At 39.9% G+C, this 26,395-nt stretch overlaps 1 protein-coding gene across 9 annotated transcripts in view; it reads left to right on the top strand.

Moving 5' to 3' along the window:
- spidr (scaffold protein involved in DNA repair) overlaps window positions 1–26,395 on the top strand; it is a 250,462-nt gene that overhangs the window by 31,758 nt on the left and 192,309 nt on the right. For 8 of the 9 annotated variants that reach the window (XM_048595620.1, XM_048595614.1, XM_048595617.1 and 5 more), the window contains exon 5: window positions 2,184–2,344. In XM_048595620.1, coding sequence (XP_048451577.1) covers window positions 2,184–2,344 — 161 coding nt within the window. Of the gene's footprint in view, window positions 1–2,183; window positions 2,345–23,969; window positions 24,131–26,395 lie in introns of those variants that run through there. The other variant, XM_048595619.1, reaches the window with a different exon arrangement.

Genomic DNA, 26,395 nt, shown 5'->3' with positions numbered 1-26,395 from the left:
GGCAGAAGAATAGGGTTGAGAAACATATTAGCCATGATTGAATGACGAAGCTGACTTGGTGAGTGGAATGGCCTAACTCTGCTCCTATATCTTATGGTCTTATGGTATAGATCCATATCATCTTATAACCATGTTTCTACAATGGCTATGAGATCGTATTCATTTATTTCTGTTTGCACTCTCCGTTCATTTATTTTGTTTCCAATTCTATGTGCTTTCAGATACAAGGTGTTTAGTTTTATTCTTTTAGTATCCTATAGTCTTATCTGAAGTTTATTTCTAAATTTGTCCCCTGTATTCTTCCTCTCATGGTCTGTTTATCATTTCGTGTATTAATACCATTCTCTTTTGTCTTTTGAGGTTACAGCCTTGCTCGCCAAGCCAGTGTGTTTGATTGCAGACATTTCATCGCCCTGCTGGGTAACATCATCAATGCACCTCTGATGAAGTGTTGGTGTTCTGTCCTGCTTGTTATATATGCCTTGGTTTGCTGGGGTGGTTGGTATTACTTATGGTTCTGTTTCTCATGGTGTCTGTTGGTGGCTAGTAGGTATTCATGTATACCTATTGCCAGTTTTCTTCCAGTTTGGCCTATGTAATGTTTCTCACAGTCCCTGCATGGTATTTTGTATGTTACATTAGTTTTATTGTTCTGGGTATGGGGTCCTTTACATACGTTAGTAGCTGTCACAGGGTGGTTTTTGGTTTGTGGGCTACCCTGATACCTAAAGGTCTGAGTGGTCTTGTCATCTCTGATATGTCCCTGATGTACGGTAGGGCGACAAGTGTATCTGGCCGTGTTGTGTCGTCTTGTGGTCTGTCGCGGAGGTAATGGCGGATTGTGCTTTTTGGGTATCTATTCCTGTTAAAAACTCCATATAAGTGCTCTTGTTCTGTTTTGCGCAATTCCGGGTTGCTGCAGTGTGTTGTGGCTTGTTTGAATAATGTCCTGATGCAGCTCCGTTTATGGGTGTTGGGATGGTTGCTGGCAGAAAACTGGCAATAAGGATACATGAACACCTACTAGCCACCAAGAGACACGACCAATTCTCACTGTTCTCAATACACACGGACAAAGAAGGACACAAATTCGACTGGGACAACATATCCATAACAGCACAAGCCAAACAGAGAAATGCCAGGGAATTCCTGGAGGCCTAGCATTCCAACCGGAACTCCGTCAACAAACACATTGAACTGGACCTGATATACAAACCACTGAAAGTAATACCAACCACCCCAGCAAACTGAGGTATATAAATAACAAGCAGGACAGAACACCAACACTTCACCGGAGGTCCACTGACGATGTTACCTAGCAGGGTGATGAAATGTTGACAATTAAACACATCAGCTCGGCGAGCAAGTCTGCAACCTCATCCATGACTCGAGCTATAAAGCTTCTCAAAAATCTCTTGTCTTTTCTTTTGATATATCTTATATGAGGTATGATTTGTCAGGTTAGCATGCAAAACAGTACTTTGCACTGCATATCCTACATATGTCAATAATAAATTAAAATCTTCCTAAATTTAAGCCCTTGCCACACTGTTAATTTTAAAATTCTCTCTCCTTCCATAATTGTGTGGTTTGCAAGGTCACCAGTGCCAAGTGGTTGAGATGAATGATGTTGCATTGGTACATATCCCACTTTCCCCAGCCCTGCTACCAATGTTGCATGAATGAGAACCCATTTCTTCTACACCAGTCCTGCAGCCATGCATTCATCTCTCTAATCTGATTTGCGTATGCCAGTTTGTAAATGGTTCAAGTCACAATCCAGAAATTATGCCCTTTTTGAGGCTCTGCTTCTTAATTTGGCACTGAGCTTAGTGCTGATTGCAGAACTGTCTTCTTTGTCCTCCATCTATCATTGGTGCCTACGTGGACAATGGGACTGGATCCTCTCCAGCACTCAGCAAGTGTCTTGAAGCCGAGCATTAGGCAGATAGTTTTGGCAACCATACAATTGAAATGTATTGTTTGTGCAGACTGATAGAGAGTTATTAGAAAACTAATAAGAATTAACTCCCTAAAGCTGTATTCTCCTGTTGAATTCCAATCCTAATCCAGGTCTCAATTTAGAAACAGAATTCACAGATCTTAAAATGTCCTCTAAGTCTTTAAATGTTGTTCATTTTAGTGTGGGCTGAATTCAAAATTAGCTTGTTCTCTTTTTACAGAAGACCTACCCATTATTGACTGGGACAGTTTGAGTGACAAAGATACAACTTCTGACAAGGTAGAGTTCTTAGTCGATCCCAACTGTATCGATTCAGATACATCAAATAGCCATAATGGGGGCAACAGAAACAATGTAACTCGGCAGTCAGAATCATCAATGGTAAGTTGGAATTCTTTTGCATTGCAGAAATGTCTTTGGGAATCTGTATATAGTCAATAGGCAAGAGAGGAGGAGAAGTGGCGTTTTTGATTAGGGATAACATTATGGCTGTATTTAGGGAAGATATTTCTGGGAATACGTTCAGGGAAGTTATTTGGGTGGAACTGAGAAATAAGAAAGGGATGATCACCTTATTGGGGTTGTACTATAGACCCCCAAATAGTCAGCGGGAAATTGAGAAACACATTTGTAAGGAGATGTCAGTTATCTATAACAACAATAGGGTGGTTATGGTAGGGGAATTTAACTTTACAAACATAGGCTGAGATTGCCATAGTGTTAAGGGGTTGGATGGAGAGGAATTTGTTAAGTGTGTACAAGAAAATTTTCTGATTCAGGATGTGGATGTACCTATTAGAGAAGGTGCAAAACCTGATCTACTCTTAGAAAATGAAGCAGGGCAGGTGACTGAGGTGTCAGTTGGGGAGCACTTTGGGTCAGTGACCATAATTTTATTAGTTTTAAAATGGTGATGGCAAAGGATAGACTGGATCTAAAAGTTAAAGTTCTAAACTGGAGGAAGGCCAATTTTGACGGTATTAGGCAAAACTTTCAAAAGTTGATTGGGGGCGGATGTTTACAGGTAAAGGGACGGTTGAAAAATGGGAAGCCTTCAAAAATGAGATAATGAGAGTCCAGAGACAGAATGTTCCTGTTAGGGTGAAGGGCAATGCTGGTACGTGTAGGGAATGCTGGATGACTAGAGAAGTTGAGGTTTTGGTCAAGAAAAATTAGGAGGCATATGTCAGGTTTGACAGCAGAAATTGAGCGATTCCCTAGAAAAGTATAAAGGCAGTAGGACTATACTTAAGAGAGAAATCAGGAGAGCAAAAAGGAGACATGAAATAGCTTTGGCAAATAGGATTAAGGAGAATCCATAGGGATTCTACAAATACATTAAGGACAAAAGGGTAACTAGGAAGAGAATAGGGCCTGTTAAAGATCAGCAAGGCCACCTATGTGTGGAACCACAGGAGATGGGAGGGATACTAAATGGGTATTTTGCATCGGTGTTTACTGTGGAGAAGGATATGGAAGATGTAGAATGTGGGGAGATAAATAGTGACATCTTGAAAAATGTTCATATTACAGAAGAGGAGGTGCTGGAAGTCTTAAAACACATAAAAGTGGATAAATGCCTGGGACCTGATCAAGTGTACCCTAGAACTCTGTAGGAAGCTAGGGAAGTGATTGCTAGATCCTTTGCTGAGATATTTGTCTCATCGATAGCCATGGGTGAGGTGGCAGAAGACTGGAGGTTGGCTAATGTGGTGCCACTATTTAAGAAAGGTGGTAAGGAAAAGCCAGGGAACTATAGATTGGTGAGCCTGACATTGGTGGTGAGCAGTTTTGGGGGGAGTCCTGAGGGACAGGATTTGCATGTATTTGGAAAAGAAAGGACTGATTAGGAATAGTCGACATGGCCTTTAGCGTGGGGAATCATGTCTCGTGAACTTAATTGAGTTTTCTGAAGTAGTAACAAAGAGGATTAATGAGGGCAGAGCAGTGGATGTGATCTATATGGACTTCAGTAAGGCATTCGACAAGGTTCCTCATGGTAGACTGGTTAGCAAGTTTAGATCACATGGAATAGAGGAGAAGTAGCTATTTGGATACAGAACTGGCTTGAAGGTAGAAGACAGAGGTGTTGCTTTTCAGACAGGAAGCCTGTGACCAACGGTGTGCCACAAGGATAAGTGCTGGGTCCACTGCTTTTCATCATTTGTATAAATGATTTGGATGCAAACGTAGGAGGTATGGTTAGTAAGTTTGCAGATGAGACCAAAATTGGAGGTGTAGTGGACAGCAAAGATAGTTACCTCAGAGTACAATGGGCCTTTGGTTAGATGAGCTAATAGCCTGAGGAGTGGCAGATGGAGTTTAATTTAGGTAAATATGAGGTGCTGCATTTTGGAAAGGCAAGTCAGGGCAAGACTTATACACTTAATGGTATGGTCCTGGGGAGTGTTGCTGAACAAAGAGACTTTGGAGTGCAGGTTCGAAGTTCCTTGAAAGTGGAGTCGCAGTTAGAAAGTATAGTGAAGAAGGTGTTTGGTATGCTTACCTTAATTGGTCAGGCATTGAGTGTAGGAGTTGGGAGGTCATGTTGCGGCTGTGCAGGAGTTTGGTTAGGCCACTTTTGGAATACTGCATTCAGTTCTGGTCTCCCTGCTATAGAAAGGATGTTTTGAAACTTGAAAGTGTTCAGAAAAGATTTACAAAGATGTTGCCAGGGTTCAAGTGTTTGACCTCTTGAGAGAGGGGTTAGTTTCTCTCGAGCATTGGAGGCTGAGGGATGACCTTATAGGAGTTTATAAAATGATGAGGGGCATATATAGGGTAAATAGATGAGGTCTTTTCCCTGGAGTGGGGAATTCCAAAACTATAGGGCATAGGTTTAAGGTGAGAGGAGAAAGATTTAACAGGGATCTAAGAGGCAACTATTTCATTCAGTGGGTGGTGTATGTGTGGAATAAACTGCCAGAGGAAGTGGTGGAGTCTGATACAATTACAACATTTAAAAGATATCTGGATGGGTATATGAATAGGAATGGTTTAGAGGGCCAAATGCTGGTAAATGGGACTATATTTTAAATAGGATACCTGGTTGGCATGAATGAGTTGGACTGAAGGGTCTGTTTCCATGCTGTATATCTCTATGACTCTGTGACTCTAACTAAGTGGAAGAATTGCCATTTGACAGATTTGGTAAAGTATTTTGTTGTGATGTTGAATCACAGATTTGTGAGCAGAATTACTGGCACTGTTGTTCTGGAAGTTACAATGCAAGTATTTGAATTTGAAATAAGCGAATAAAAGTTTACTGGCTTTTCTATTACTGTATTAAAATACTATTGATCAAAATAAATATGGAAGTTTGTATATTTCAAATATATTATCTGTTGTTTGTTTCAACTAGCTTCAGTGCATGACATGCCAGTTCCTTGTCCCCAGTCTTCTGGTAAAAGCATTCCAAGGTATAAGCATTGTGGAAGGATCACTGGAGCCGAAACATTAACTCTGATTTCACTCCACAGATGCTGCCAGACCTGCTGAGCTTTTCCAGCAATTTCTATTTTTTTTCCTGATTTCCAACATCTGCAGTTCTTTGTTTTTATTTATCATTGTGACTTAATTGGCTAGGATAGAAAAACTGAAACAATGAAAAGCTATGCTTGAAAATGGTAGTGCTAAAAGTACAATGTAAAAGTTGCCCATTTTTGATGTTTTAACATTTACTTCCAATGTTGTTCTAGAAGTGTCTGAGATTAACTATGCTGGAAGGTATTGTTATCTAGAAGAGAGTAAACATTAAGAAATAGGTCTAAGCTGACTGGTGTCAGTCTAGTTAGCCACCATGGGTTTTGATAGTTCAAATAGTCAAAGAGGTGACTTAATTGTCTATAAGACTATATAAAAGTACTATTTTGCTGAGTGACATTCCAATTCTTTTGAATGTAATCTGACAATTGAAGTGATGCTGCTTATTTGGTCTGGATCTATCTATCTGAACAATTACCTTCCATGTCTATCTGTGTGCGCATGTTTTCTGTTGCCATTTGTCATGCAAAACATTTTTATATATATAATAAGGTGCTACCTATTCAGTTAATCGCATCTGTTATTTTCATCGGTATTTTCTTTGCCATTGTATCCTCCTCTAAAGGAGATGTAATAAAACTGGCGGATTTTTTTTGTTGAAAGTATGCATTTTTAATTTTACACTGTGTTATTTTCTACCATCATGGAGATCTCAATGCTGGCCTGCTATGGTGGTTTCATGGATGGGTGGCAATAGTTTTCCATAGCAACCAGTAGAGATTTCAGAGAGTGGTTCTTGGGCCACTTTATATTGACAAGAAACAAAAATTTGATTTTCACAAATGCTGTTTTTAATAATTTTTTCAGGTGTGTTATGGACCAGACCAGACCCCCTCAATATATATTTAAGAACGTAGACTAGACCCTAACGTTTTCTTATTTTAAACCTAGATGTGAAGTGCCGTGTTCCAGATGCAGTGTAACTGGTCAAACTACTTGACGTTAAGCAAAACATGGTTAAAACATAAACAGAAGAAAGAGGAATTTAGAATAGCAACTATTGGAAGACTTAACCGAATAGTAGATACAGTAGCTATTACTAATTAATTGTTCCAATATAGTAACATCTCATAAATATACCCCTTGGCAAAAGAGCCAATTCAGACACTCCTGCACCTTGAATACTTGGCTTAAAAACTTAATTATTCTCTTGGAAACAAAATGTGAAAACATCCCTAGTAGTCTGTTGTATGTTTTTAATTATCTGCTGATCAGGTTTTTTTTTTAAAAAACGTTTCATTGATTTGCCTAACTAAATTAAGATTTTGTTGGACAAATTCTTCCACTGCCAGAACAGAATATTGTTGGTGCTATCTTCAAAAAGATGTTTTGTGTGTAATTTTAATGCATTCCTTTTTGTGTAGTTTGAGAATTAATTCCCTCCCATCCAGTTAGGATTTGGAAGCTAATTGATAATGTGTTTCAGTTTTGAGAGAACTAGAAAACCGGTTTATATCATGCATGTTTTTTTGTTGTGGCCTCCATTAGGGGGCATTATAACTTCACAAGCCAAGTAGTATCATGGAAGCATTTCCAGTAGTACAGTACTGTGATTTGTTCGAGAAACTTTCTGACCATTTTATTTTGTTAAAGAATAATTCAATGTAATTATGGGTGTTACATTTCAGTGTGATTTGGATTTGTATCAGCTAGTTATGGCATGCTTGTTGCTGGGTTTTCTTTAGAGGGAGGCTTTGGAATAGAAAAATGTGTCCCATGAGATGAAGTTAATAACTTTATTTGGAAGTGAAAATGTTTCATTTGACGTACTACTTGACTGTAGAATGTGCATAGTGTGTAAGTTTATCATATTGAATTGTACCATATGAACTTAGGCACAAAGCTATTTTTAGCTTTCGTGTAATGCTGCAGTTCAGGTTATCTGTACGTTACATATTGTTTAACTAAGGAGTGGCACTATTATAGGATGGTTAGATCATCCTTTGATTACTTTGTGCAAGGTGCAGAAGGAATATGAACTGCAGAAATAAAGTTCAAAAGTAAGGCAACATAAAACTCAATGAAGCAATAAGCCATTTTTTGAGTTAATGAATAAATCCAATTCTACATTTTGAAAATAGGGAGAAAATTTCCACATCATAACCTCTGATTTTTCTTGAATCACAAGACTATGACCTCAACCTGTTGCAAATCTTGAGGCCTTCCGCAGTGAATGTTGTGGGGAATGAAATGTTTGGGTACGAACTAAATATAACTTAAGAACTATATTTGTTTTATGATTTAGTTTTCTGTTCCTGTTTAAAGATATGCTATTTTGTTCTATAACACAAACAACCCAGGGTCTCCTTTTGTTTCATTAATAAAAAGGTTTATTAATAAGAGAGTAAAAACGAGTCACCCTGCTGTTGTGTCTTACCTCATGGCTCAGATTGAAATCAGTTGTTAGTCTTCATAAATGTGGAATTGTCAGCAGAGATCCTAATTCGTAAAAACCATAAACTGAGTTGTTAATCTGCAAGTTTCATGCATAGTGAGGTATATAAAATGCTAAAGCGAATTGATAAATTGAATGTTGAACAAATGTATCCCCAGCTGGGACAGTCTCAAACAACAGGTCATAGATATAAAGTGAGAGAAGGTAGGTTCAAAACTGAGATGAGGAGAAACGACTTCTCTCAGAGGGTTGTGAATCTGTAGAACTCACTCCCCCAGAGTGCAATGGAGGCAGAATTAACAGATTCAAGAAGAAAGTAGATATGTTTCTGATGAAAAGTGAGATAAAGGGCTATGGGGAGCCAGCAGGAAAGTGGAGTTGAGACCAGAATAGGATCAGCCATGATCATATTATATGGTGGAGCTAGCTCGAAGAGCTGAATTCCCTACTCCCACTCCTAATTCCTGTGTCGCTATGTACACCTGGAACCCTCTGAATATCTCAATTTAAATTGGAGACTTAGAGAGTTCTGAGGAATTGTTAGACTACTGAGAATTGGCACTCAATCTTTGCAAGGTAGAAGTTGGAGTATAAGATGGCAACAGCACCACCCTTAACAGTGGTCATGGTTAGATCTGAAAGAATGGAGAAAATGACATCAGTGACATCCCAAATGCATTGGGTGGTTGAGGATTGGGAGGTACCACATAGGTTCCCAGTTGCTCTTTGAAATGAGTTGCTGACATAATAATTTAACGCGCTGTGACTTGATGGCACCAGGATAGGACAGCCACCTGTTCCTCACAGGTGGAAATCCAGCTCCAGCAGAGGAGACAGTTTGATGCTGAGACATCCTTAGTCTGCATCTATGCTCTTCTCAAGAGCATTAGAATATCATAGTGAGGTCAGTAGATGTGGGATCTGTTTATCCTTTAGACTTCCTTCAGGTATCTTGCCCTACTGCATTTCCCTCTCAGCAGCAGCTTCTAGAGGTTGCTGTTGTTTCTGGCCTTGCAGATTGCATTGTAATTGTCTTCAGCATTGTCTTCATCTGTGTACCAAGGCCACAAGGAATGTACCAACCACGAGGGCATGTCAGATACACCAATGAGCAGATAATCTGTGAGAACTGTCAGAAATAGAACAACATATCAGTAATAGTACTCTTGAGCCCTCACATCAATCATAATGAAATATATTATGCCCTGACCATGTGCACCATGGACGCTTTGCAAGGAGGCCAATGTCGTGCCTCAATAAAGAACTCTGAGGTATGTAACCTTGATGCATATTGCAGAAACAAAGTTCTCATGCTACATTGGGGAGGGAAATTGTTTCATTAATCCACCATCATAACACTCCCTCCCAAAAAAGACTACCTTGAACATCACAGACAATGTCCTTGCATACTTATTCAGTGTGTGAATGTGGCAGCTCAGAAACATTGTCTTCCAGCATCACGTCCGAAATGTGATTCAGTAATGGGCAGACTTAGTAGAGAATTTTAAGTTAGTGTCTGAATAGGTCTGCTTGTCAGACATGCCCAGGAGTCAATTAGTGCAAACTATGTAATGGACATGATTGCTTGCTACCACAACTTTAATGTTCATTTTTGTAAAAAGAATGAATTGTAGTTCTGTGCCAAATCAATGGCATTACTAAGCCAGTGGGTGAATGATTAATGAAATTTTCCTTGGCAGGGCTTCATATTCAAAGTATTATATTCACCCCGAAAAAGAAAAAAAACAGTGACTTACTCCACCTACTGTGTGTGCAATGGCAGCTATTTTATATTGTTGTTGCGCAGTTGACTTTGAAGTGAAGGGGGCAACATTTCAATTCTGTTTCCTCAAAAGTAACTTACATTTGATTTGATTTATTTATTGTCATGTGTATTTTGTAACAAAATACAGTGAAAAGTGTTGTATAGTGTCACCACGCTCTGGCCGCCATCTTAAAACACAGAAAAATAAACCAAAACATAGAACATAAAGGCAGAAAAATGACAAAATAAGGAAAAACTGTTCAACTTTGTAGTCATTCTTGTTGAGTGCTCTGTCATGGGCATGCTGGCCAGGCACATGCCCCCTTTGCCACACCGCTGCCACTAGAATAAAAGTCGCCACTACTCTTTGGCGCTATCTCAACTCCACCAGTGCCCTTGCCACAATGAGTCCTCAATGGACCTCACCAATACAGGCGCGACCGATGTTGCTGGGTACCGCTGTAGCCCAAACTTGACTCCGTTGCTGCCGTGAGCCCACCTGTCAGGCCAACCTGACTGATGCAGCCACTGCTGATGCCACCGGGTCTCATACTGGGCCCAAACTCACCTTTGCTGCCGCCTCCATGAATCTGCACCGGATGCAAATGCCACTGGGAACCCAAACTCACCTCTGCTGCAGCAGCCACGAGTCCACACTGGTGGGCGTGCTAGCTGCTGCCGTTGCCATTTGCCGCGACCAAAATCTTCAAGGGCTAAGTTTAAAAAAAATTATAAAAAGCGAGAAAATAAAGTAAAGAAGCAAAAAACAAAAGCAGACTGAGTGGACGAGTCCCAGGCTCAGAAGTCCTACTCCAATACCATCTTACCAGAAGTTCTGCTGAACTCCTACTGAAGCTTTGCCAATGATGATCATGTCTGTGAATTAATCCTAAAACCATGCCTTTGCAAATTGTCATGCCCTTGTTGGCCATACGTTCTCATCATGTAGAGGTCAGAGTAATCAATCAGTTTACGTACACAGTCAGTGGTATAGAAGTGTCAATGCTTATTCACCACACGCACTGGCAATTCTCCAGGAAAAGAGAGCAAAAAGATTTCTGTGCAGAGATTAGCTTTGGAAGAAGTAGGGTTTTTTCGCCCACAATATATTTTTGGGGAAAAGGGACAAAACGTAGGATATTCTGCTGTCACTTTGCACTAAATGCCTGATGCATGTGGTTAAGTTAGTAATTGTACATGATTATCTCTGTCTCTGAAGTCTTGTAGATGCAGCATGCTCAGGAAATACAATGTTACATATTACTTCTATCAAACTTTGAAAAGAACAAATAGGTTTCACCCTGAACTGATGTAGAGGGCTTTCATTAGAAATGGGAGAGTTCATCTGGGCTGCCTGTTCTTAGCAAGCTTTCCTTCAGTTCAGTTGGTTCTTAGCATGTTCCTTCCACTGAACAAAGTAAAAGAAGGATCCCCAACTGGGTCTTCCTCAAAGCAAGCAGTTATCACCAGTCATTTAATTTCTCAGAAGACCTGCAATGCGTATAAAGGCTGTACATGAATAATAGCAGCAAACTAACTTCAGAATAATTAGTTGTGTGTCAAATCACTTTCTAATTACTGAGAATTGCAGTTAGATGCTAGCAAAATAAAAATTTCCTTTTCAGTACTTGGAAGAGTACTGAAAGTGGCAAAATTATATCCTTTCAAGATTTGCGAGTGTTGGTCTTGGCTCAGTGGTAGAGCTCTCATCTTTTGCCTCAGAAAGTTGAGAGTTCACTTCCTAATTGATTCTTCAAAAAATAATGTAAGGTGGCACTTCAGTATATTACTGAAGGAAGGCTATGATGTAAAATCAGGTGTCTTTCAGATGAAACATTCAACTGAATACTCTCTCAGGAGGCTGTAAAAATCCATGCTATTACTCAAGTACACTAGATAAGTTAACTTGCTCTCTTGTCTGACACAATGTTATCCCTAAGGCAACCATCACTAAAATAGATTATTGAAACATTTACAGTGAATTCTCAATTCTTGGGGCTGATGTTTAAACTTTCAGCCTGAATCTTTCCTCATTGTTAACGTCCCAATTCCAAAGGAGGTAGCATAATTTGAGTTTTTTGCCCTTTGCTACAATGTAGTTTGGGTATTTTGTGTCAAGGCTATTCTTGTGCAGTAGCTGAGCCTTACTCCTTGTGTCTCGGAGTGGCTACAGTTTGCTCTGATATTTATGTACTTTGGTATTGGGTCCTGGATGACAGAACAGAACTCCCTATGTCTTTAAGAAGCAACAGGATGTTATAGTCACAGACTTTAGTTGCCAAAAGAAAGTATTAATTGATAAGCAAATAATGAATAAGCGAAAATAATAAACATGTTACAACTATGTTCATAATTGACATTGAACTATCAAATGAAAAATGGCTTTGATTCTCTAAGCTATATTTTGCAATTAATTTTTACCTACTTAGTCGCTCACTTCTTACAGCCATACCAAGTATTGAATTTTCCAGGCCTGTCCTGTCTATTAGTAAGTTCCAGACTGACTACTTAACCTGAAATATTTATGAATGTATTCCTTCATCTTTATAGGTTTGAATAATTGTTGGTTAAACTCAAATCATAGCTATAATTGTGACTTGTTTAGTTTTGATTTATATATCTTGTTCCAGCCAGCAAAAAAGTAAACTAGTAATCCTTGTACCTTCGGTATCACTTAAGGCTGGGGCATGATTTGTGTGTAATTTTTAACATCCAGTGAATAATAGCTCAATTAAGAATCAATATCAAGTCAAATGTAAAGAGCTTCACTTTTGTCAACCACTATTTTGTGTGCTATCAAGGGTAACAGCAGAAAATGTGACAAATATGATTTCTACTGATATGAACTTGAGCAAACAATGGATTTTAAGACAAATATGCCATTGGCTTGAATATCTGACTTTATCTTTTCTTCCCCTAAATGCAGTTGAAGCATTTTTATGGAACGTTTATCTGTGATTTAGCTAAAGGCAAATAAAATGTTCCAGCAAAGAAATATATGTTTTAGATACACTGTGTATGTGGGCACTGTCTGAAAATACTATTTCAAGTGCATATTTTGGTCATTCAGTGCATGTAGAAGAGCCATTGAATCAGTAAGTGATTGGAAATTGGTGTAATTCTGGTTAATTGGGCTGATAGAATTTCTGCATTGTGATTGCTTTCTTTCTACAACTAATGAAACTGTTCGCAATATATACCACGGGCAGCTATGGTTATCAAAAGCCTCTCTATTATTGATTATGATGCTAATAAGCAATCTTGATCTCCAGTAAAGAATGGAAAATACAGAAAATGTCATTTGGGTTTAAAGTTAAGGGTTTATTAGAAAGAATTTTGACTAAAAATTTGAAGAATAAATCAATTGCGGTAGGAATATAAAACAAGCCTGTTTGTACCTGATAACTGAAGAATTTAATCTCTTTTGTAATGTACTTCTACTGAAATTCATTTTGTCTCATGTTGACAATTTCCTAGTTGGTTAGGTTATGAAGAGAGAGTCTGCAAATTAGGCCTGTTTCTCCAGAATTGAAAAGTCTAAAGTGTGATCTGTTTGAAGTCTTCAAGATATTAACAGGAAAGAGGGGTGGATAAGAAACTATTTCCATTGGTTGAAGATTCTGGACCTAAGGGTATAGTCTGAGAATTAGGGCCAGACGGTGCAGGCAAAATATGAGGAAGCGCTTCTATAGTGATTGCAACGAGATCATCTAGCTGGAACTCATAGAATATGGGTTCCCTAATCAGGGCTGTTATTTTGCTCCAATTTGGGAGCCCTGGCAGGGATACTGACACTCTGGTACCTGACTGAATGAGGTGGTACCAATGCCAAGGACTGTTAATGTGTAAACAAAGAGTGACATGATGATGGACACCGGCTTCTGTGGAATTATTTCACTTCTGCACCCTCAGTGGTAGAGGTTTGGAACTCTCTTCCACAAATGGCAGTGGATGTAGGATCAGTTAATTTTAAATCTGAGACTAATTTTTATTAAGGTATTAAGGGATATGGGCCAAAGGTAGGTAAATGGAGTTAGGCCACAGATCAGCCATAATCTCATTGAATAGTGAAATAGGCTTGAGGGGCTGAATAGCCTACTCTTGTTCCTATGTTCCTATGTGTCTCCCTCATAAAATGTACAAAAGCTCGGTTCCTTTCAGATGCTGAATGGTTAACAGGTTTAAGCAACTGAAAACATTCACTGTGGCTGTAGGATATTGTTTCAATTCTTTGGGAAGGAGAATTGGGGGGTAGTAGTAGAATTAAAAAAAAAAGCTTTTCTACATTCAAGCTATGCTAGACATGCCGTTGGAAGTGCATAATACTGATGTTGGGTATACAAAGTATAAAGAAGGTCCATCTCTAACATGGTTATTCATAGTGTTAATGGACACAAATAAGTATTCAAAATGGTGAAGCAAAGTGAGGAAGTGTGTATGTTAAAGATTTGATTGCTGACTGCATTAGTAATTTTGGGCAACTGGGACTATTGAAGTTTTCTTAATCTGTTAACAAGTAATTACATTGTCATCATAAGCAGCATATTGTTAATGACTTACTAGTGAATAATTTTTATCAGAATAAATGTTCTTTAAATCAAACTTTCTGCCTTTTGCTATGTATAAAAGGTTGATTACATAGTTGAATGTTCCTTTGAAATCATTATTAACCAAATAGTACTCTGATACTTTCATGTTGTTTAACTTTGGTAAGTTAATTACTGGTTAATTTTAAGGCAGGATATGTCAAACTTGAGTTTTGATGTCATAATAAAGTGCTCTTTTTGAGCTGCTCTGTATTGACTAATGGGTGCTAAGATGCGTACCTGTCAGGTGAATTTTACATGTGGACAGGTGAAAGAAAGAAATTGAAGTTCTGTTGTGCTTGATATGTTCATTTCTGATTTATGTGAAGACCTAATCTCACTTGCTTCCTTCTTTGCTTTTTTCTTGCTCCCTCTCTCTACACACAACCTTATCGTATTGTCCTGATATCCATTGGAAAAGTGTTGATCTTATATTTTAGAAGACTTTGAGAGGTAGAAGCTCAGAGAAAATAATTTTCTTGTTGAGTTCTTTTTTTCTTTTTCCTATTTGGATTTCTCAATTCTTTCCAATTTCACACTAATGTAACTCTGTTGTTTTTTAAAATATTCATTCATGGGATGTGAGGATTGCTGACTGGGCCAGAATTTGCTTATTTCTAATTGCCCTTGAGAAAATAGTTGTGAATTGGTAGCAGGTTTTGGTCTGATTATAGAATTTAAGTTGATCATTGGTGCACACTCAGATCATATCATTCTCAGATCAATGTGAGTAAATTATAAAATTCTTTATGGTTACAATGTAGCACAAATAATAATTTTCATGTTTTGTTTCACAACGTATCAAGTCTTTTTATAACTATCAGATTTCTTAGGACATTATTGATAGTTTGTGGTGTAGAGTGTGATGTCACATTGCAATAGAGCAAATCCTTTTCTACCTATTCCTTTAATTCACTTTGCTTCCAGGCCCTCATAACCCTTGACATTTGAATCAAAAGTCTATCCAACTCAATCTTGAATGTACTCATTGACCCAGCCTCCAATGTTCTGTGGGGAAAAGAATTCCACAGCGTAAATTCCTTTTTCTACCCATCTTAAGTGGGAGGCCTCTCTTGTTTTGAAATTGAGTTCCCTAGCTCTAGATTCTTCCACTAGGGGGAACATCCTCCCATAGTCTACACCATCAAGCATCCTCAGATTTTCTTCAAAATTAACCTGTTCAGAAATGCCATGACACACCTCTGGAGCAAGTGGGACTTGACCAGGCCTTCTGTCTTAAATGTATGGGCACTACCACTGTGCCACAAGAGCCCTCCATAACATCCTCAGAATTTTCTATGTTTAATTAAGATCACTTTATCGATGAAAGAAATGTGGGTCCTTCTAAGAGTCAACCAAGCAGTTCAATTTGCTGGAACGCAGGTGATGCTAAATTGTGTTTTCTTATGGTGCAGTGATAGTATCCCTACCTCTAGGCCAGGAGATCCGGGTGCAAGTCCTAGCTGTTCAAGAGGTGTATAATACCATCTCTGAACAGGTTGATTGGGAAATACAGGGCTCTTGTGGTGAAGTGCTACTATCCCTATCAAGTTCCACCTGTCTCAGACTTGTGTCATAACGTGCCTGAACAGGGTGACTTGAAATAAATACCGTAACCAAGCAACTTGAACTGTTTGGTTGACTCTTAGAAGGACCTACATTTCTTTCATCAATAAAGTGATCTTAATTAAACATAGAAAATTCTGAGGATGTTATGGAGGGCTCTTGTGGCACAGTGGTAGTGCCCATACATTTAAGACAGAAGGCCTGGTCAAGTTGCACTTGCTCCAGAGGTGTGTCATGGCATTTCTGAACGGGTTAATTTTGAAGAAAATATGAGGATGCTTGATGGTGTAGGGAGGATGTTCCCCCTAGTGGAAGAATCTAGAGCTAGGGAACTCAATTTCAAAACAAGAGAGGCCTCACACTTAAGATGGGTAGGAGAAGGAATCTCACAACAGGTTGATTAGCAAATGTCTGTAGTTGTAATGTCGTGCCCTTTGAGCCAAGAGGTCTGGGTTCAAGTCCTGTCTGCTTCAGAGGTGTGTCATAACGTGTCTGAACAGATAGATTCAAAGTATCTAAAGTATTGGGTTCTTTGTTGCATTGCACTGTAGAGTAGTGCTTGATAATTGTTCTTTCAATTTGGTGACAGAAAATAAAAAAGAAAGACCAGAGGTGTGCAATAACACCTTTGAATGGGGTCTGGGGGAGAAGTGAGTAGAGTGCATGAATGGAGATAAATGCTTGATAGGGTGCTAATGAATAGTGTGATTGGTCAAAAATGGGATGGTAGTGCTGGGAGCAACCCATACAAAACAGGACCTAGGGGTGTTGTGGAGGGCGAGTGAGGGTGTTCATATTCTAAAATAGTTAAACTGTTAAGGCCTGAAGGCTGTAAAGTGAAGAAGCAGAAGATGAGGTGTGCCTTCAGCTTGGATTGAACCTTGATAGGGTATTCCACCCCATCACCCCCAGTATCCAAAGAATCATAAGCCACCATTTCCACCACTTCCAGACACCAGGTGTCACCACCAGACATATTCCCCTCCCCTTCCTTTTCAGCATTCTGCAGAGACCGTTCCCTCCGAGACACCTGGTTCCTCCTCTCTCACTTTCAACACATTCCCACATCCTCGTGGCATATTCCCATGCAATTGCAGAATGTGCAACACATGCCTCTTTACTTCCTCCTCCTTCACTATCCAAAGCCCCAGTTACATGTTCCAGGTGAAGCAGTGATTTACCTGCACTTCATTCAATCTATTCTACTATATTCACTGCTCTCAATGTGGTCCCCTCCACACTGGGGAGATGAAACGCAGACTTGATGACTGCTTTGCTGAACACCTATGTTCTGTCTATAAAAATGACCCTGAACTTCCAGATGGCTGCCGCCTTGACACACCACAGTGTTACCCTGCCAGCGTTTCAGGCTCAGGCCTGCTGCAGTGCTCCAGTGAAGCTTGATGCAAGCTGGAGAAACAAAACCCACTGTGCCTTAAGTACCTTATAACTTTCAGGATTCAACATTGAGTTTAACGATTTCAGAAGGTGAACATCACCTCCATGTTCTTCATGGTCCCCCACACGCCTAAGTCCTGTATTGTACGGGCTGTTCCCAGCATAACCAATCCATTTTCAACCATTTACTCTTATTGTTAGTACCTTACCCTGTAATTATCTCTATCTCTGCTTATCATCAGTAATGTCTTTGTTTGCTTCTCCCTTTTCTCACTCTCTCTCTTGCTTGCTCTCTCTCTCATGCCCTCCCTGAGTATCGTCGTCACATACTTTATTCATACTCTTCTCTGTCATTTCCTCCTTGCCTCCCTGCAAATAAAAACTCAGGCATCAGACAACGCTAACCTTCCCGGCTTTTTCCAGTTCTGACGAAGGGTCACTGGACTTGAAACTTTAACTTTGTTTTTCTCTGTCTACAGATGCTGCCAGACCCGTTGAGATTCTCCAGCACTTTGTTTTCGTTTCAGCTTTCCCGTGGCAAAAATCTCTTCAAAAATCTCAAGGCCATTGTACTTAGCAATTAAGAATAAGATTTAGCACCTTCAGTTTTTTGTTTCACCTCATAAACCACCTACCCTGTCCTTTTGGCATCTTTCTTATCTGATTCCAGCCCTGTCTTGTCCCATGCTGTTCTCAAAACAACTTGTTACTCAGTGAATATCTGCCAAAAGACTGGGATCCTTCACACCATGCCCCTTGAAAGTCTGTGTGCATTCAGTTGAGCACTGGTATTCCGAAACTGCTCTGCTTGTGAGCACACAGAATCTAAAAATGTCTGAGAGATAAAAAATGGCACAGTGATTCTCCAACAGAACCTGGAGGTCCTGATGGATATGGTTGAGAAAAGGCTTGCAGTCCTCTTCCGAGAGCACCTCATAGGTGGCATGTCATCACCCAATTCAGTGCAGTCTCCATAGTCCAGAGGAATGGCTAGCAGTGCTGTAAGAAGGTTAATGCTTTCTCTGCTTTGCCTGTAAAACTGTTTCTCTCTACTTCATCATACTCACTTCATCTCTGCTACCCACGTCTGCTGCTTTCACTGTTGGCTGCAACATCATCCCTTGAGTGTTCTCAATCCCCAATCTCTCTCACCACTAACCCTGCAAAGCCTCTGCACTACCACCTGACCCGCTTGAAGCACCTTGCCACCTTTTGCCCACCTGTACCAGGGCTAACATCTGTGCCATTTACTTTCAACTCACTCAGCCCCTCCCTTTCTGTCATTACAGGAGGAGAGGGATGTTTTCCCTCTGGCTCCTCACCCTGTAGGGCAAGAGAATCCTGGTCCTCACAGGAGAAGACTGGGATTGCTCCTATGGTTATTCTGAGACATTCGTATCCGGCCAACTAAGTAAGTACTACTCTTTATTCCACTGCAATTTTCATATTAACCAGCTGTCTGTCTCATTCATTGCACACCACATCTAACCATTGGTCATGATGCCTTTTCTTTTATTTGTCTTGCACATACCACAAGCATGTCTACCATCTCCACAGTGAAACAACCACCTCTTCTATCTCTGAGGATGAAAGTATTGAGGTTTCTTCCTGTATCCTTCAGCTCAGTTATTGACACCTTGGTGGGAGTTTTAGTCTCGTAGGGTGGGACCATGATCTGGTGAACACCTCATTGCATCAGCTCTGCAGATGGCAATGGAAGAAATACCCCAGGCCCTGGAAATTAGTGAATTGCTGGAGATTGGACACCTGTTCAGCTCCAGGCAAGAGAGGTCCCTGTGGTGTCGCCAATCAGGGACTTCATCCACATTCACTAAGAGGAACTGGAGCAGCAGATGGGTATGTGGGAGGCACTGGCTGTCATTGCCCAGAGCTGCAGCAGTGCAGTAAGTCATGCCACCATCTGGCTGTCTTTGTGGACAGGTAGGAAGCTGCCATTGAGACCCTACAGTTCTGCTGGATCATTGCGCACACACCAGTGTCCCAGCTATTGGTCCTCAAGGTTAAAGGGGATGGGGAAACCTAAAGTACAGAGCAGGTGTCCCTTCCTCTAAGGAAGCAGAGAGAAGAGTGTGGCATTTACATAGGCAAAGCAGAGAAGGTTTGACCTTCTCGCAGCACTGCTAGCCATTTCTCTGAATCTCCTCACAGGGCTGTGTTAGGAGGCACCCAGCCAAAGGAAGGACCACAAGTCTACATGGAAGTCTTCACTGGGCACCTTTACACTGCCTTCCCCCTCTGATCCTTGGAAATTCATGCTGAGGAAGATCAACTTGTATCTGGCAACAAAACCCTCGGCATGTCCGGCCTATCCAAAAACAAGTGCCACAGAATCATCTCACTGTGAGGTGCGTCTCATCTCTTATGCTTAGGACGAGCAACGTTGTGGGTTTTTGCTAGGCTGTGGTAAGTTCACAATGAAGCCAGATTACTGCTTGTCAAATGTTTAATTGACCAACTCACTCGTTAATATTCAGCTTTCTATCTTCGTAAATGTGCCAAACAAGCTAGATGTTGAGCAAACTTGACATGGAAATCAGAGTGGGTGCCTGGCGAATTCAGCATACCACTTGCTCCAAAGCGCCTCTTTGTTGCCAATGCCGAAACTGCATCTCAAGGCACAATCCACAGGCACTAACCTTATTTAAAAACCGAAAGAACTGCGGATGCTGTAAATCTAAGTTACTGGAAAAGCTCAGCAGGTCTGGCAGCATCTGTGAAGGAGAAAACAAAGTTAACGTTTCGGGTCCGTTGACCTTTCTGAGCTTTTCCACTAACCTTATTTGTCTGATTACGCAACAAACTCTGCCATAGCCCCCATTGCTCAGACCCCTTTAACACTCCAGCCAGGGATATCAGTCTGTTAAACATGCCTGTTATTCCTCTAAATTTCAATAAGTATAGTACTAGGCTGCACAACTTTTCCTCATAAAATAACTTGGTTGATTCCTCAGATAAAGTGTTATTTTCTTCTCTATTCCTCAAATGCATATCTCTTCTTAAATAAAGAGAGAAATTATTCTTTGCTGTACTCTGCAGTCTCACCCAATGCGCTGTGCTGTTTTAGTAAGAGTTCCTGACTTTACATCCATCACCCTTGCAGTAAAGGCCAACAATGCATTTCCATTCCTAATTAGGTGAGGTGCCCGAAGACTGCAGGTTGACACCACTGTTTAAGAAAGGTGGTAAGGAAAAGCCAGGGAACTGTAGACTGGTAAGCCTGACATCAGTGGTGAACAAGTTGTTGGAGGGATTCTGAGGGACAGGATTTACATACTTTTGGAAAGGCAAGGACTGATTAAGGATAGCCATTATGGCTTTGTGCTTGGGAAATCATGTCTTAATAACGTGGTTGAGTTTTTTGAAGAAGTGACAAAGGTGGTTGATGAAGGCAGAATGGTAGTTGTTATCTATACGGATTTCAAGGCATTCAACAAGGTTCCACATGGTAGACTGTTTAACAAGGTTATATCACATGAAATGCAAGGAAAACTAGCCATTTGGATACAAAAATTGGCTAGAAGATAGGAGACAGAATGTAGTGGTCGAGGGTTGCTTTTCGGATTGGAGGCCTGTGACCAGTGGTGTGCTGCAAGGATCAGTGCTGCGTCCACTGCTTTTTATTGTTTATATGTATGATTTGGATGTGAATATAGAAGGTATGGTTAGTTAGTTTGCAGATGACACCAAAATTGGTAGTGTAGTGGACAGTGGAGAAGGTTACCTCCGTACAACAGGACCTTGATCAAATAGATAAATCTAGAGGTGTGACACTTTGGTAAGCAAGTCAGGACAGGACTTGTACACTTAATGGTAAGATCCTGGGGAGTGTTGCTGACCAAAGAGACCTTGCTTTGCAGGTTCATAGTTCCTTGAAGCTGGAGTCGCAGATAGACAGGATAGTGAAGAAGGCGTTTAGTACACTTACCTTTATTGGTCAGTGCATTGAGTATAGGAGGTGGAATGTCATGTGCAGCTGTACAGGACATGGGTTAGGCCACTTTTGGAATACTGAGTTCAGTTCTGGTCTCCCTGCGAGAGAAAGGATGTGGTGAAACTTGAAAGTGTTCAGGAAAGATTTACAAGAATGTTGCCAGGGAAGGAAGGTTTGAGCTGTAGGAAGAGGCTGAATAGGCTGGGGCTATTTTCTCTGGAGCGTTGGAGGCTGAGGGGTGAGCTTTTAGAGGTTTATAAATTCCTGAGGGGTATGGTTAGAGTGAATAGCCAAGGCCTTTTCCCCAAGTTACAGGAGTGCAAAACTAGAGGGCGTAGGTTTAAAGTGAGGGGGGATAGATTAAAAGGGACCTATGGGGTAATGTTTTCTGCAGAATGTGGTGCGTGTTTGGAATGAATTGCCAGAAGTGGTAGAGGCTGATACAATGACATCATTTAAAAGGCATCTTGGATGGGTATGTGAATAGGAAGGGATTAGAGGAATATAGGCCTAATGCTGGCAAATGGGACCCGAATATGAGGATATCTGGTCAGCATGAATGAGTTGCACGGAAGGGTCAATTTCCGTACTGTACATCTCAATGACTCCAATTGCTATACCTGTATACTAACTCTTTTTAATGCATATAAAAGATTAGCAAGCTATAGCTAATGGAATGCCACAGATCAGAGTTCTGTCCTCAACTATTTACAATTTGTACCAATGACTTGGATGAAGGAATCAAATGTTTAGTTGCTAAATTTACTGATGACATCAAGAATAGGTTTTGAGGATGATGTATAAAGAGTCTGTAAAGGGGTATATCTGGGTTGCAAGTGGGCAAAAATTTGGCTGATGGAATACAATATAAAAAATGTGAACTTGTCGACATTGAAAAGATGAATTTAAGAAAACAATATTTGATTTAAATGTAGAGACATCTAAGAACTCTGCTGTACAGTGGACTCTGGACATCCTAGTAATTGAATCGTAGAAAGTTGGCATGGATATAAATTAAATGATTCAGACGGCAAATGGAAAGTTGTTGGTCATTACCAGGGGAAAGAAGTGTAAAAGGAGGGAATTTTCATTACAGTTGTACAAGGTATAGGTGAGACTGTAGCTGAAGTACTGTGCATAGTTTTAGTCTCCTCACTTGAGGAAGGATAAAACTATTAGAAATAGTTCATTGAAGTTGATACTTGGAATGACTAGATTTCTATTGAACAAAGGTTGGACTTGCACCCATTGGAATTTAGAAGAATGGTACATGATCTATTGTAGCACTTAAGATTCTGAGGGATTTAACAAGATGGATAGTGATGGTGTTTCCCCTTGTGGGAGATATTAGAAATATGGGACATAGTTTGAAAGTAATGGGTCTCTTACGTAAGGTGAGGTTGCAGTTTTTTTCTGCGGGTCTTACGCAGCAAGATGGCTTGGCAGTTTTCTCAATCAGATTTAAGCACAGGATATTTTATCTGATCACCACCTTCTGGGTGGTTTCTATCCTGTGGCTAACAGGAATTGATCCTCCTTCATACCGTATTGGTTTCATAGTTTAGTGACATTCTTCAATTTTTTTAAATCGAGTTGAGGTTGTTATGTTTATGAATCTAACAGCAAGTGTCCTGAGAGCTTTTTATGTGGAGTTCTTTTCTTCAGAAAGCAGAGGAGGCAGGATCATTGAATATTCTTAAGACTGAGTTGGATAGATTCTTAAATAAAAGCAAAATACTGAAGGTGCTAGAAATCTGAAAGAGATATCTGAGTCATCCTGGAGTCAACGTTAACTCTCCTCTCTCCACAGGCGCTGCCAGACCTGCTGCATTTCTGCAGCATTTTTTTGTTTTAGTTTCGATTCTTTATTAACAAAGGAGTTTAAGGTTATAAGGGAAGGTAGCTGTAAAAATAGAATTGAGACCATAATTAGATCAGCCGTGATCTTATTGAATGGCCGAGGAAGCTTGAGGACCCAAATGACCCACTTTTGGTCTTAATTCATGTATTCATTTGTATAAGAGGAAAAGAAATGCTAGGGATATAGTGAAAAGGATGGTGATGTTAAACGGCTAAGTTTCTTCTGAAGATGCCCAGCACGGATATATTAGGCTAAAGGGCTTCTTTTTGTGTGGCGACCATTCTCTGATCCAATAAAATACAGTGTGTAATTAGTTAGATGATCTTTGCATTTGAACGTAATTAAGAGCCATTTTTTCTGTGTAGTCAAAATATCATTAATACCCAAGCAATATGATCAGATTTTTTTTTTGGACTTTGAAAGGTTTTCACTAATGGATAATTTTCAGTGCTGTTTCTATGTCAAGATTGTTACTTGGATTAATGAAGTGTAAAGCCATAAGATGAGCAGATAGTTAAAGGTCTGGTCAAAAAATTATGAAAATTCAATTACAGAAGTGTAGAGAATCTAAAATTATACAGTTTTGTAAAACAAGCAAATAAATTAAACAAAATTGTTTGAGGCACGTAATAGTATGAAGTTGATGCTCTTCAAACCTTTTACCACTTACTTTGCTCTAACTAATCCACCATTTTTCTCTTCTGTTAACGTAGCTGCGCATCTGTTGCACCTGGGAGGGTATGCTGCCTGTTTTCAGACTTTAAACAATGAAGTCTTAAATTGGCTACGTCAAGTTATGGTGATCTAGAAAATTACTCATTTTTTGCTATCTTCCTGTGAGTGCCTAATAACAGATTGTATCTTCCAGTACAGTGGGTTTTGAAATCAGTCTTTGGTATGGGGAATATAATTGTGCCAATCTTCATAGAAATAGGGTTTAAAATTTCTTTCAAATAACATTTATATGTACTGTGCTGAACTACTATGGGTAGTGTGATTAATTGAGTTTTTTTGGTTACATGTGGACACTGGAAGTTAAATACTGCCATGTATTGTTTATTGTTTACTTTGTTCAGTTTGTGCATTTACTTGAATGTAAAGGTAGGTAGCATGTTCTTTCGTTGTTTTAAATTGACAGGAAATGACTCATTTATTGTTTCTTGGCCTGTGGTTGATCACTCCCTGTCCTAAATAATTTCAAGCAACATCCTGGAATTTTCAGGTACAAGATCACATGATAGACCAGTCAAGGGGTACTTTGTTAAATAATTTCTTGCTGTGATGAAATTGAAAAGTAATTGAATATTTTCACTGTATATCACTCACTTGTTGAAGATCCCAACTGTGTTGTTATTATCTTCCTTCAGTTTAAAGCTTCCTTGTATTGCCTGTGGTATGTTTAAACACATTTTTGTTTCTTTGCCAAGAACATAGTGTTCCAGGGTGTCATTTAGTGACGTCTGGTGCTGGCCTGAAGCCAAAGAAGAATGAAGTTCATTCCCCTACGATGTAAATTGCCTGATGAGATCAGGAGTTTAACTCTTATGCAGCAAGATGGCTTGGCAGTTTTCTCAGCCCGACTTAAACTCTGGATATTTTACCTGATCACTACCTTCTATGCAGGATCTACCTGCCAACAGGAATTGATCTTTTATGTTTCGTACTGCTTTTGCAGCATGAATATTATGTTTATGGATCTACTTGCAAATGTTCTGAGGGCTTTCATTTAAATGGATTTACATTTCTGTAAAACTTATTTGTCCATTTTAGAGGCTGCCTTTAACATCATTACTTCTGTTAGGTGGCATGAGTGTGCACACAGAAATGGCATTGCAGTGCTGCATCACTGCCAAGTGATAGGAGCAGTAGCCTGTTACAAGGATGGCATTGCCCATCTATTTACAGAGTAGTAAGAAACTTCTGCGTGTACCCAGCAACGTAAGTTTTGAATCAAGAGCAAAGAATGTTTGCATCGGCTGATGCTGGTTACAATGTAGACTTGATCATTGTACAATGGGAACATGAAGGATGTTCATGATCAATATAGTGAATAGCTTCGTTATTAATATGCATTTCAGAATGAATAGTGAACATGCAATTTTACAAATGGTGCGAGGTGTGAATAAATGTAAATGAAGGCCACTGTATTCCAAATAAAAAAAACGAAAGAATTGTGGATTCTGTAAATCAGAAACAAAACCAGAAGTTGTTGGAAAAGCTCAGCAGGCCTGGCAGCATCAGTGGAGAGAGATCAGAGTTAATATTGCAGGTTGAGTGACCCTTCCTTAGAGCTGTTATGAGGAGAGGTCACTCGCCCCGAAACTCTGATATCTCTCCACAGATGCTGCCAGACCAGCTGAGCTACTCCAGCAATTTCTGTTTTTGTTCAGTGTTTCAAATTGTTCACACTCATTACACAACATGTGCACTACATTACTCATATGCACTCCTACAAACTTATACTCACTGCAATATCTCTGTATCTCTCCACAGATACTGCCTGACTTACTGAAAATTTCTATCATTTTCTGCTATTTATCTAGTTATATTTCAAAGCAACATACACAGTAGTTTAACATTCATTAGGGTTGGTGCAGGCATGGGGTCAGGATATGTAGCTATTTTTTTAGGAAGTGCCCAGACATTCTTCAGCCATTTTCAAGATGTTTTTGGATTAGTTTTCTGTGAATGATCGACCTCTGGAAAAGTCCAGGTCGTTTACAGTTTCACACCTCTTTGCAGAGGTTGTACGACAACTGAAGTGACTGACCTATAGAATTAACTATCCTGATTTAACATGGTCCCATAGACCAGGCCCATCTGATACACTGGAAATCCATGTGCCACAATACATTGTAAGGGTGGACATGATTAGGACGTGCCTGTGTAATCCAAAATGTACTGCTTACTGCATTATGTGTGTCATATTTGTATTGGCTAGGATTGATGACATTTGAAAGAATGGAAATGTGATGCAGAACACAAATATTGATACATCCTCAAAATACAAAGTGCTGGAAATTAGGATTAAACTGGTATTTTGGTTTTTGGCTAGCACTGATAAAGGCTGGAGTGGCATCCTCTTTTGCTCTTGATCTCTTAACACACTTAAAATTTCAAATATGTGTGGAGGAGGAATGTGCAGGGCTGTTGGGAGACGGCTGTTCAATGTTGTGTGCCTGCGCGGGAAGTGACTTCTTGGTCTTTGTGACATCAACTACACAAGTGCAAATGTGTACTGCAGTGCAGGTCCTACCACAGCTAATTACCATCACAGGGGTAGCTGTGTGTGTGCAGGCTCTTGACCATCTTTAACATTTTGAGGTTGGTTGGCTCGCCGAGCTGGTTTGTTGTTCCACAGACGTT

This window comes from Rhincodon typus, chromosome 4 (assembly GCF_021869965.1).
Source record: "Rhincodon typus isolate 14 chromosome 4, sRhiTyp1.1, whole genome shotgun sequence".
NCBI classification, from domain to species: domain Eukaryota; kingdom Metazoa; phylum Chordata; class Chondrichthyes; order Orectolobiformes; family Rhincodontidae; genus Rhincodon; species Rhincodon typus.
Note: the sequence above shows the minus strand (reverse complement) of the source record. Positions and strands in the feature narration are given on the sequence as shown.